Consider the following 12,017-nt stretch of genomic DNA (forward strand, 5'->3'; position numbering starts at 1 on the left):
GTGACACGTGATTGATATTGATGAAAATTTCTTCTATTCATGGGATAAATGTTTCTGTTTCAAAATATAGAGAAAAAAATACTGTAGTATTCAACTACTCAGCTTTAACTCAAAATTATTTAAGAGCTGCTTTAAACACAGGTGGCCATTTTGTTCTGCTCAGCTCTACATGATACTAATAAAAAACAAACATATCAACCAATCCTGTATTCACATAAGTTCTGTTCAAACACTGAATTTTGAATCTCACGTTGGTTTGAATAGGGTAATAAGGATCACCCTTAAAAGTTTGATTAAAGTGGTTTATTATCTTATTATCTAGTCACTATAAAGTTTTATCTTTAGCAGCTTAGCATACTTCCTTCATAATACTACAATAAAGAAAAACTATTGCACCTAATTTTATGCTCCATAATAAAAATGACACTGAGGAATGTATATGTTTTTGCTATGTGTGGTAAGAATGCATTCACATAGTATTTAGGATGAATATTAATCCAAGTTTGAATCCAGTATTCCTTTCACTTACCTCTCACTTTTAGTAGAAGTAAAATTAACTTAAAAGCATCTACACTTTTCATCATTTTTATAAGGTTTTGATTTAATAAGTAAATGTTGACATGCATTTTGTCACTGTATTATGACATGATAAAAATATATTGTGGTTACATACGAAAATAATTTATGAAAAATTTCTAAATAGATGTGCATGTCCCTTTTTAATACAAAGCTACAATAGCAAAACAACACACATTTACACTCTATCATTAATTAGCATATTTCAAATGTCTATCCAAATAGGAAATATTTTAATATGCAGTCTTGGTAACGATTTTGAAATAGCAACTTGAATGACTCCGACAGCCTCAGTGAGAAACGTACTCATAAAAATGAAGTCTTTTAAAAAAGTTTTATGTAGTCATCCAGACCATCCCGGGTTTTTTTCTGCTGAGTGTTATCTCTCTGTATGGTATCAAAAACTTCACATCCATAATCATATTTCACTTTTGGAATATGTAAAAATGAAAAAAAAAAGAGATGATTTCATTCAGCGCCTTTTTCGATTTCAGCATTCATTTTTTTTTCTTGGAGATGTGTATAGAATGGTATTAAAAAATAATAATAAAAAAGAAAGAGAAAGGCCGAGGGATATTTCCGTGATGTGCCAGAGTTGGCAGCCATCAGCCCCTGAGCCTTGATCATCAGCATCTCTCAAAGGAAATTAGCCGATACCAGTCATCGAGAAATCATTTTTTCCCCCCAGAGAGCTGGATCACACCTCTCACCAACGCACCGGAGGGCCCCAACACCTGTGAGCGCTTTGCAACCGTACGAAGCTGCAGCCCTTAATTATTTGACTGCGTGGCGGAACCAAACATGTACGCTAGTCTTTGAAAGCGAGGCCCCAATTCATGCAGGTAGTCATAATTTTCGTCCCGGTCGGAGACTGCAGAGCAGAGCGAGCTCAGGGACGCGGCCAAGGACCCAGTCCCCTCGAACGCGTAGGTCTGCAGGGAGTCGAACGGCGGGGCGCCGGGGTCGCCGTCGGCCTCCTGCAGCTTCTCCAGCATGAACGCCCGGAAGACCGCGCTGTCGGGGCCCGCCTGCAGGGACTGCCGGTACCGGCTCCGGAGCTCGGCCGAGGCGCCCTGCCGCGCCCGGCGCTCCCGCCCGCGCGCGCTCCTCCGCAGCTGTGCCAGGTCGAAGGCCTGCGTGTCCTCTTCGCCACCGCCCTCGTCGTCGTACCGGAATATATTCTCCCGGAAGTCTTCCCCTTTCTCAGGAAACAGAGTCTGTTTCCTTCTTTGTCTCAGCCCTAGGATCAAAAACACAAACCCTGACCAAGAAAGCACACCAGAATATTAATTGGCATGTGGCGTAGACTGTTGCCTATAAAGCATAGCTTACATTATTCATTATAATGTCAGTGATTCTCGTTTTTGCTCAAACTTCAAGAAATAGAATTTATTAGACATTAAGCTGTATTTGCTCCTGAAAGCGTCAGGGGGCTTGAAGAGCATCGTTAAGTACAGCGGTCTTTCAGGATGATGCTTTAGAGAGGAAAAAAGACACAAACATGTAATGAGCTGTTTGTTTGTTTTTTTTTTTGGGGGGGGGATAATCAAGTTGAAATCTAAAATTTTATATTTGTTAACATTGAAAATAAGACATGGTAGAATAAGGGGACATGTTCCAACCAATCTGCGTTTGTCAATCTTAGTAACCAATGAGCGATGTTAATAGAATTTAAACGCAACGGACTACTTTGACATTCCCCTTTGAAGCAAATGTGGTATTATTATTTTCTGACTACATTTTCCGACTACATAGTGTTCAGTGATCACAAAGTATGTGCCAGGCATTTTTAGAAAGGTTTCACTCGCTAATTCAATTGCAATGATACCCAGGTAGTATCATTTCCTTTGAAGATTGGGAAATGGAAGCACAGAGATGTTAGGTGACTTTCCCAGAATCACACAGCTCGAGAGTGAAAGGTATCTTTGAACCTGTGACCTATAATACCTCATTAAGTTTGCAAATTCTAAACCTCCGGGCATCGAATCATAACATTGATATGTACACAAGTCATTTCTGTTAAATTAAATGATTTTAATAACTTATAGAACCAGAAATTTCATAGCATTGTATTCCGAAGGAAAATGTGTGTGCATGTATTTAAGATTACACTCAGTCAACCTCAAATCTTATCTAGCTACTCAGAATTTCATCTATAGGATTTGAAACAAACACCAGCCAATGTTCTTAATGTTATCATGTGAATTAATAGATGAGACACTGTTTTATAGAAAACGTACATTTAAACGTAGTGAAACAGCGCTCTTAAATCCAATAAAGTCATCATATTAGAATTGAGGCGCTGTGTTTAAAACCCATCTGAGGCATATGACTGAACAGGAAGGGAGCAAAACTCGGAACATCTGAAGCTCCAAGACCGGCTGCAGCTGCTCTCAACACTCACTGAGTTGTGCTGCCTGATGGGAAATGGCAAGGGAAGCAGGCGAGCTGGAGACGACACAGACTGGCACCTCGAGAAGGGAAAGCTCATGCTACAGGAGTCATTTCCAGTCTCGCAGGTCTGAATACCACATTTTGGGGGTTATTTTTCTTATTGCAGTGTGAGCACAACTGAAATCTGCTTGAGAAAACAGCAGCAAGCTAAAAACGGAGCTCTTTGACCAAGATGGCTGTTGTGTGCAGCACTGCGGTTAAGTTAAGTTTCTGAACGTTACAGTTTTTGCTAGAGAGCTCTGGTGCAGAACAGGGCTGAAGAGGGCTGTGCCACGTCACGGAGCGCAGCACCTCATTTCCAGCGACAGGACCCGTGTATGTCTCGGTTCACTTTCTTCATCCAGAAATGCAGGTGGTAAGCATGGCTATTTCATCAGTTAGTATGAGATTCAAATTGTATAATTCCTGGGCCGCCAGAAGCACTCCTCCATCGGAAGCTCACTATGATCATCACCAGCCTTTATGTATCTATGTCGCACTATGCAGGGCTGGATCAGAACGTTCCTACGCCGAGGAGCGCACACATTCTCACATACTCATGCGACATAGAAAAGGGCTTTGATTTTCAGCTTGTAATGCACACCCACTCTACTTTCCATTTCATTCCACTTGGGTCTCGAATTGTGACCCATTCAGAAGACCAGTTAAGCAAATAAACACACAAACCCACACCACACAGCTATCACGGAATCAGCACTTTCGATTTTCATCACCCTTTTTGAACGAAAGTTTCACAATGAAAATGTCCATCCCTGCACTACTCACCGAATATGATCATAACGCATATCAGAACAGCGAGGATGACCTCTGTCCTGAAAGCCAGCGACAGCCGCCGCTCCTCCTTACTGCAGGTCTGTGTACCGCCGCTGGCGTCACAATCACAGACGTAGACCGTGAGTGTGTTTGTGCTTGTGAGTGGGGGGATCCCATTGTCGGCGATTAAGATGGGGACGTACAAGATAGGCTCCTCTTGCAGGCGAAAACCAGTTCTATTAGTCAAAATGACAGCTGTGTTATCTAAAACAAAAATCCATGTGCATAGTTTTTCAATAATATAAAAGAAATCCACGCCAGTCCTACATACTAGAGGTGACAGCATGATCCTATCAGTGAGGTCAAAGAATAGGGAGAAAACATTCTTATAAAATGATAGAAGAGCCACAAAAAGTCATCCGTGACTTTCATGTAGGCTAACTGTGTAACTCGATAGTTATATAAATGACCCAACTGTTTTTTGATAAAACAGGAAAGCTCAGAGTAGAATACAAAATGCTTTTAAATCAGGGATCAATAAATTATAGGGGTCGGAGCATTAAAATGATAATGACAGTATCAATTTCATTTGGGTTAATTACTTCCAATAGTATATATATATATTTTTTCTAATAGGAGCACACTACTTTCACAAAAATTGTAAGTTAGTATGTAATATTTTCAAAGTTATCTACTTATCACAGCAAGTGATTTTGAATTCTGTATCGGCTGAGACAAAATGGTTTTTGTTGGGAAGATCCTACTGAGATGTTTCATTTCACATTGATCTTATTAACTCATTTTCTGCTTAAAATTCCGAAAATCATTCAACTTTAGTGGTACTGATTCACCCAGCAGAACATGAGAATATTCTGAACAATATTTATTTCAATCTATTTTAGATTAGTTTTACCTGAATTCCCAAATATTCTAAGTAACCTTTTGGATCAGAGATATTTAGGTAATAAACACAATGCTGTATCCTATCTCTGAGATATAATTAAAATCATGCCAACATTAAAATAGAAATTTATATGGCCAAAGTTTTTCACTAAAGCAAAGGAAAAATAACGACTGTGCATAACATATAATCCACTTCTTTGTAAAAGGTGAAAAAAAAATTCTTTCTCTTCCAACAAAATCCTTTAAAACACTGTCTTCCACTTGATGAAATCATTTCATTTGGAAGGAAAAAGGACTCTTAAACCAATTTTATATATTTGTAACTCCTAATTAATGACTCCACATTCCTTTGAGTCAATCAAGCTACCATGACTATAAATTGAGTATATATTGTTGTCTGCCCCAGACAGAGATTGAAGATGAGTTACATGAGACTATGAAAGAAACCATCGTGCAGCTCTGTCATTATAGACTCAGGGTCATTCAGAACTTTACATGGCTGAGAAGTGAGGATTTAAAAAGGTGTTTCTAATTGAAAGAATTTCAGTGAGTCACGGGGCCAGCACTTTTAGCACTTAACCTTGGGATGAGTTTCCATGTTCACTGCCACCCCTCCCTGTCCTCAGCATTGTCATGGAGCAGGAGCAATATAGGAAACAACACCAGGTCTCTGAAAATCAGACAGGAGTCTCAAAGAGTGTCCAAAACCCACTAGGTGAGGACATTACCTTGATTATCTATGATTATGAAGCTTGAGTTATTTGTGTCTTCTGTTGACAGATTAAAGTAAAAATGGTGTTCTTCTGTGGATGCGTCCTTATCCACTGCACTGATAGTCTGAATTACCTATAAAACAATGATAGTTGCCTTTTATTCAGGAAATATGTCACTGTTATTTTTATCATTAGCATTTATTAGAATTGGTTTACCAAAATCTTCATTGGCATTACAAAAGATAACTGTTAAAAATTTGTGAATATTACAATATCTTCTCATGTTTACTGACTTGTTTCAAAGCAAGTATGTTGAAATTACAAAATAAATTCCTTCTGAAAGATCAGATGGCTTCCATAGCTATATTTGTTCCTAGTTTTCAAAGTCCATTGTTTTGAATTAAGATATCTTTTATGCATCTGCCTAGATTTCACCCCTCCTTATTTCTTTCTTATCTGGATTCCAGCCACTGTGATTTCCTGCATATATTGAGAGCACAACTGTAGTAGAATTAGAAGCTTACTAAAGTATTTGCTAAAGTAATGAGTTTTTTAATTGATTTGAGGAAATAATGCATTTAAAGTTTAGGGGCAATATACATGTGATTTCCTCTGATCCATACGGATTATAGGAAGAGCGTTTCACATCAAATAACTTCCTATTTCAGATCATAAAAAATGTGAAGCAATGCAGTTATGAACAAATCAGTTCTCAATTAATTCTCTTCTTTCAAGACATGAATGTGTCAGTCAAGTAGTTCCTTCTTGTCAAAAAAGAGAGACGCTGTCAAGAACACACAGTGAGATTGTGATTAATTCTGGAAATTAAAGTAAATTGATTATAGAAGTTATTGTTTTGAATTTTGTGGAATTAAAGTGCTTTTAACAATGTGTCAAACAAAAATATCCTTAGTTTCAAGATGAGAGACCCAAATTTATAGTTATACTTCAAAGCCTACATTTCTCCAGGTGCATAAGGAGCCTGTGAAACTAATGTGATTTGCACATTATTTCTCTGCATCATTTTTTCCCTCATCACACATTCCTAATTGAATCATAATCATGTGGTGCTAATTAAATAACCAAATAAAATATCACCATTCAATCTATGGCTAAATAACAAGCATGCATTGTATTAGGGCAAGGCTTTGATTTGGGGTTATCCTGTGATTGCGTTTTGCCAGGTTTAAGCCTAGGCTGGGGCCATGTTCTAAACCCTGGCTTGGCAACATTCTTGTTTTTTGTCGAGAAAATGGAGATCTCATAACGTTGAGTATCCATTTTTAGGACTGCACATCTTAGTTTGTCCAAGTGCTTGCTGTACAACCGTGCATGTCTATTAGGAACTGTCTTCACAGAAACACTGTCTGTGGGGATGTACGTGGGATGATTCCCTGCATACTGTGGACAATCTCGTTCTACATGTGTTTGTTCAGTTTAGATGTAAAAATTCCTATTTACTTTGTCAGCATATGCAATCCTAATTTCTAGACCAGGAGCAATGTATCTCACACCTGATTTTCTGTTTGACACAGAAGCCTGTGCTGCTGAAATACCTCCTGTTCATGCAGGGAGGCTCAAGCACGCTGAAGGGATTTTGCCTTTGACTATGTATCTTTCCAAATATTTTAATTAATCACAGTTAGTCCTCTAACTATGCACAGGTGAACTGCAGATGTACAAGTTTCAACACTCTGCTCCCTATTTTTTCCAGATAAAATTCTAAGAAAAATCTTTATTTTTTGTCTTGAATGATTTACTTTAATCTACTTATCTGGGTCTATAACAGACGTTAAACATTTCTGAGGAGCAAAAACAAACCAAAAGCAAAATGAATATAAAGAATGGTCATGTTATCAAAAATTCTGAGAGTTCAGATGTTTAATTATTTCTCTGGATAAAATAATATTGTCACTTTTCCTTTTGACTCATTACATGTGTTTTCCTGTCCATAGTCCTTTTAATAAAAGTATTTATTTATGCTGCTCCCCTCCACAGTGTATTTCGTGGATCTGTCTGTTCTGCTCCCCGCTCTGTCTCTGGTGAATCCTCTCATCACCCATACCTCTGGCCTGCACCTCAACTCCTGTATGCATAAATAAATAAATCTTAAGTCATCTTAAAAAAATAGAGAGACAGAGAAAGGTGTACACATGTCCTTTTGTGGGTAACTTAGTACAGTAATTTTTCTAGGAATAGGGAAAAATGAAAATAAATTTGGTGTAACCACAGGATGCATAGTAGACATTTTTTTTCTAGTTTGTGTGGATGTATAACTTGCAATATAGAAGAAAGAGTTGGTGTAAGGAAAGATCTGGTAATCCTTTGAATATAATGTTTGATAGAAGTGTATGAAAGAGTGAATTTGAAAATAAAATAAAATAAAAGGACAGGACACAAGAGAGAAAGGGAGTGGAGAAGAAAACCAGGATCACAACGTGGGAGTTTAGAAGTTAGGCAAGAGAATATTTTTGCATGGAGACATCTTTGTAGTTGATGGATATCAATATAATATAAGCTGGTACTTTATAATATCACTTATATTATGTATTATATTATATACTATATTATTATAATATCACTAATATTTTACTTCTGGGAAAGCTATTTGGTATCAGTCAAGGTAAGGGGAATCATTAATTTGAAAAATGATAACTATTTTCACCAAAAGTAAAGGAAAATTGCCCAAATGTTAGCTCATTTATTATCTTTGCAAACCACTGAAAATTTTCTTTCTACCTTCTCCCCACCTTGGACATTTAAACATTAAAAACAAAAACAAAAATTCTGTTTGTGCATGTAGGTCTTTAAGACGATGTCTAGACTCCTCCAGAATACATAACAAATACTGTGGTGTTTTGGTTTTCTATAATGGGTGTAATGATTTTTCATTTGTCTGTTTCTTTTGAGGCTGTAGGAAATGAGGTAAATATATATATATATATATATATATATATATATCCCTAATTACTGAATTTTTGTGAAAATAATATTTTCTATATTGTGTCAAACATTAAAATTAATGTCACCTTTTTTATTTATATCTAAAGAATTCTTGTTAGATTGTGTTATGAACCTTTAACATGCACTATGCCCAATGGACAAATTTTCAATACACAATCCAGTATTACTAGCTGTGAGCCCAATGTGGACCGAAGACCTTTAGAACTTAATCATCCTAATGACAACTTTCTACCACTTGAACAGTGACCTGCCGTTTTTAATGTTACATGTTAAATGTGGCTTCTAGAAATTATTTATTTGCATGGAATCACTGTACTAGATAATCTTATTCTTTTCAACTATATTTCCTTCTTTTCAATGACTTGTTTGATTTTTGTACAGATCTTAGCTTCTGAACATATTAACATGAGTGTTTGAAAGTGGGGATTTCATTCTCATTGCTTTTGAAAGATGTGTTGTAGCATTGAGTTTGAGCATTGTGTTCAGTGTGAGTTATATCATTGTTTTAGTCTTATATTTAGTGTGTGCGTTCTGACTTGTCTTATTTGTAACCCAGAATTTAAATTCAATTTTGTTTCATAGCATCCAGTTAAAATTCAATGTGTATCCTTGACACACTGATTTAATGGGGAATATTTAATAGTTGTCAAAATTTTGTTTTATTACCCTTCTACAAACAATATATTCTCAGGCTGCCACTTTCAAATGCCTTCATTGTTTTTAATAATAATTCACATATGATGTTTATACCCATAACTAGTTTTTTGTTGTTGTTGTTGTTGTTTATTTGTGTAGGCATTTAATTTTGCTATTTTTTTTATTGTTAAACTATTTTAATTAATCTGGAGTCCCATCTCACTTGAAACCTTTGGGCAAGTTTACTACAGCATAGGGATTAGCTGTAACTCAAACTTTTTTATTTTTTTATTTTGCAGGTCACTTGATCTAAAATTCTCAATAGTACACATTCCCTTTTAACTGCCTTTCTTATTTTTCTGACATTTCTTTTGTACTTTCTTTTATTCCAGCAGATGATGTTTTTTAACTTTGTATTTTGAAATGTTTTCAGGTTCTTGGAAAACCTAGAAACAGTGCAGAGAATTATGTTGATACTTTATTCAGTTAACTCAATGGTTATGTCATCCTTGACTCCAGTTTAATATCCATACCAAGAGTGTTAACAAGTATGGATCACGGCTAGATTATACTCACCTTTCCCTGTGTTTTTACATCACCTGCGTGTGTGTGCATATGTGCATAATGCCATCAATTTGATTCTCCTTAAATGTGGTGTCTGTAACTTGTTTTGAATATTTGGCAAGAAGTGGAAACTCTGAATCTCACTAGCTGTCATGGGGTTTGTTTCACACACAACAGATACAAGAAACAAAGAGAAATGACTGTTGAACTACCTGAGTAAAGTTGGCCGTGCTCAATATCGCATTACCTTAGTTTTCTATGGATCCATACCTGTCACTTTCCCTGAAGACAAACTAATGCATGAATCAGATGAGAAGTAAAAGAATTTGTGCAGTGCTCTTGTGAAAAATATTTACCCCAAGGCACATCTCCTGAGTCCCCCCTCAAAAAGTCTATCTGTTATATTCTGAGAAGCAGGAGAGAGAAAATGACAAGAAAACAATATGTGTTGGATGCATTCCACTAAATTGTCTGAAGTACTTTCACCCACTATGTGAAAAAATAGTTCATTAGCATTGCTTTCCTAATATTTACAGCAAGGCCATGAAGTGGATAAGTATAAGTAGGTAAACTGAGACTGACTGGGGTTAGGACCCTAAGATCACACAGCAGGCAGCAGGCTGAATCAGGGTCTTCACAACACACTTGGCTCTCAGTTGCTTAACCACTGCCCAGTGCTGCGTCCATGCTGGACACGGGAAAATACATTTCTTCCAGTTACATCAAGTTCCTGCACATGTTAATGTAAATGTCTGACAGCAGAGTTAAACAATTTTAAACAATGTTATTCAAAACAAAAATATCAATGTTATTCATTAACAATAATCTTGATCAGGTTGGAAATTTAGCAAACACCTTGACAAATAAGCATCGACATCACTACTCATCAGCTGCTTTACTACCTGGCCCTTTAGAGACACTCGCCTGCGCCATGCTTTCCTTTGTCCCCTGGCAACCATTAATCTGGTCTGCATCTCCCACAGTTTTGTCGTTTGGAGGATGTACTGTAATTGGAATCGCAGAGCATAGCATGTAAGGTGGTGAGAATTGCTGTTTGTACTAAGCATAATGCCTGTGAGCACCATCATGCTGTGCGTGTGTCAATAGTTTGTGCCTTTTTATGGCTGACAGTATTTTGTTTTATGAAAGTATCTCAGTTGCCTAATCATTCAGCCATTGACTGACACTGGGTTATGTTCAGATTTTACCTATCAAAAATAAAGTTGCTATGAACTTCTGTGTGCATTTTTTTTTGTGTGTGAGCTGAAGTATTTATTTCTCTGGCATAACAGTTTACCACACTGTCCAAATGCATTAGGTGGTACAATAAATGCATGCATAATTTCATAGTAAACAACTATTTACTTACTATTCATTTATATTTCCACCAGCAAAGTCTGAAAGATTTTTTTTTTCAACCATTTGGTGTCATCACTGATTTTTATTATTTAAGCCACTCTAGTAGGTATGAAATGATATCAAAATGTGGTTTTAATTTGCGTTTTCCAAATAAATGATGATGCTGAGCATCATTTCAGGTGTCTCTTTGCTATAATCTTTCAGTGAAATGTCTTTGCTGACATTAGAATTGGGTTACTTCCTCTTTACCACTGAATTTTAAAGGTTCTCCTTTTATTCTAGACATAAATCCTTATGTAATTTTTGGTTTTCAAACATTTTTTTGACAGTCTATAAATTATTCTAAAAAATCTTTTAATGGCTATTTTCTGTTTCTAATTTCAATGGAATAAAATTAATATGCTTGTTTTTCCTCATATGAATTGAGCTTTTGATGATTCATCGAGGAATGTTTTCTTTGCTAAGTGAGTCGCATAGGAGAAATTTTTCATTTTATTTCTAAAAGTTTGGTAGTTTTACAACTGATTTTACTTCTAAATGTTGTAGTTCTATGTTTAGAACTAAATCTCTGATATTTTAAAATATATTTTTTATTAGGTGTGTAAGGTTTAAGTGGAATTTTCCTTTTTTCTCCCTATGACTATCCAGTTGCTCCAGAAAAACTTAAAAGAGAGGAACATTTGAGTATATCTATATGTCTACATAGACATATACCTATATGTCTTTCCTCAAATCTACTATAACAGAGAAGATGCTATCATAAAATATAGATTTAAATTTTACTCCTACTTCACTTTGTTTTGATTTGCATATTCAGATAGTTTATCATCTTGCAGAAAGTATTTGTGAAATAAAATAGACTGGTCAGTAAATAAAATATGAAATTAACTTAGAGGGAAAATGGTAAATCCAAGTTACTGAATTATTACTGCAGAGATTTAGGAAACAACATAATCTGTTTCAAACAGATCCGAATACATAAAAATATCTGAGAAAATCAAAACTTCAATAAAACCACAAAGTGTCTTCAATAATATGCTTATATTGGCATTTGTAATTTTTTATCCTTATTTTATAACCAGGAGGTTCCTCCAA

At 36.1% G+C, this 12,017-nt stretch overlaps 1 protein-coding gene across 3 annotated transcripts in view; it reads right to left on the reverse strand.

Annotated features, from left to right (window-relative positions):
• Positions 1-442: 442 nt before the first annotated feature.
• Positions 443-12,017, reverse strand: part of CDH19 (cadherin 19, type 2) — a 52,194-nt gene continuing 40,619 nt past the window's right edge. The window contains exons 10-12 of one of the 3 annotated variants that reach the window (XM_012725892.1): positions 5,415-5,532; positions 3,796-4,047; positions 443-1,816 (exon numbers count right to left, since the gene is read on the reverse strand). In XM_012725892.1, coding sequence (XP_012581346.1) covers positions 1,347-1,816; positions 3,796-4,047; positions 5,415-5,532 — 840 coding nt within the window. In that variant the 3' untranslated portion in view covers positions 443-1,346. Of the gene's footprint in view, positions 1,838-3,795; positions 4,048-5,414; positions 5,533-12,017 lie in introns of those variants that run through there. The other 2 variants (XM_004683962.2, XM_012725893.1) reach the window with 2 other exon arrangements.

Source organism: Condylura cristata, unplaced genomic scaffold (assembly GCF_000260355.1).
Source record: "Condylura cristata isolate star-nosed mole 26May11 unplaced genomic scaffold, ConCri1.0 scaffold00016, whole genome shotgun sequence".
In the NCBI taxonomy this organism is placed as follows: domain Eukaryota; kingdom Metazoa; phylum Chordata; class Mammalia; order Eulipotyphla; family Talpidae; genus Condylura; species Condylura cristata.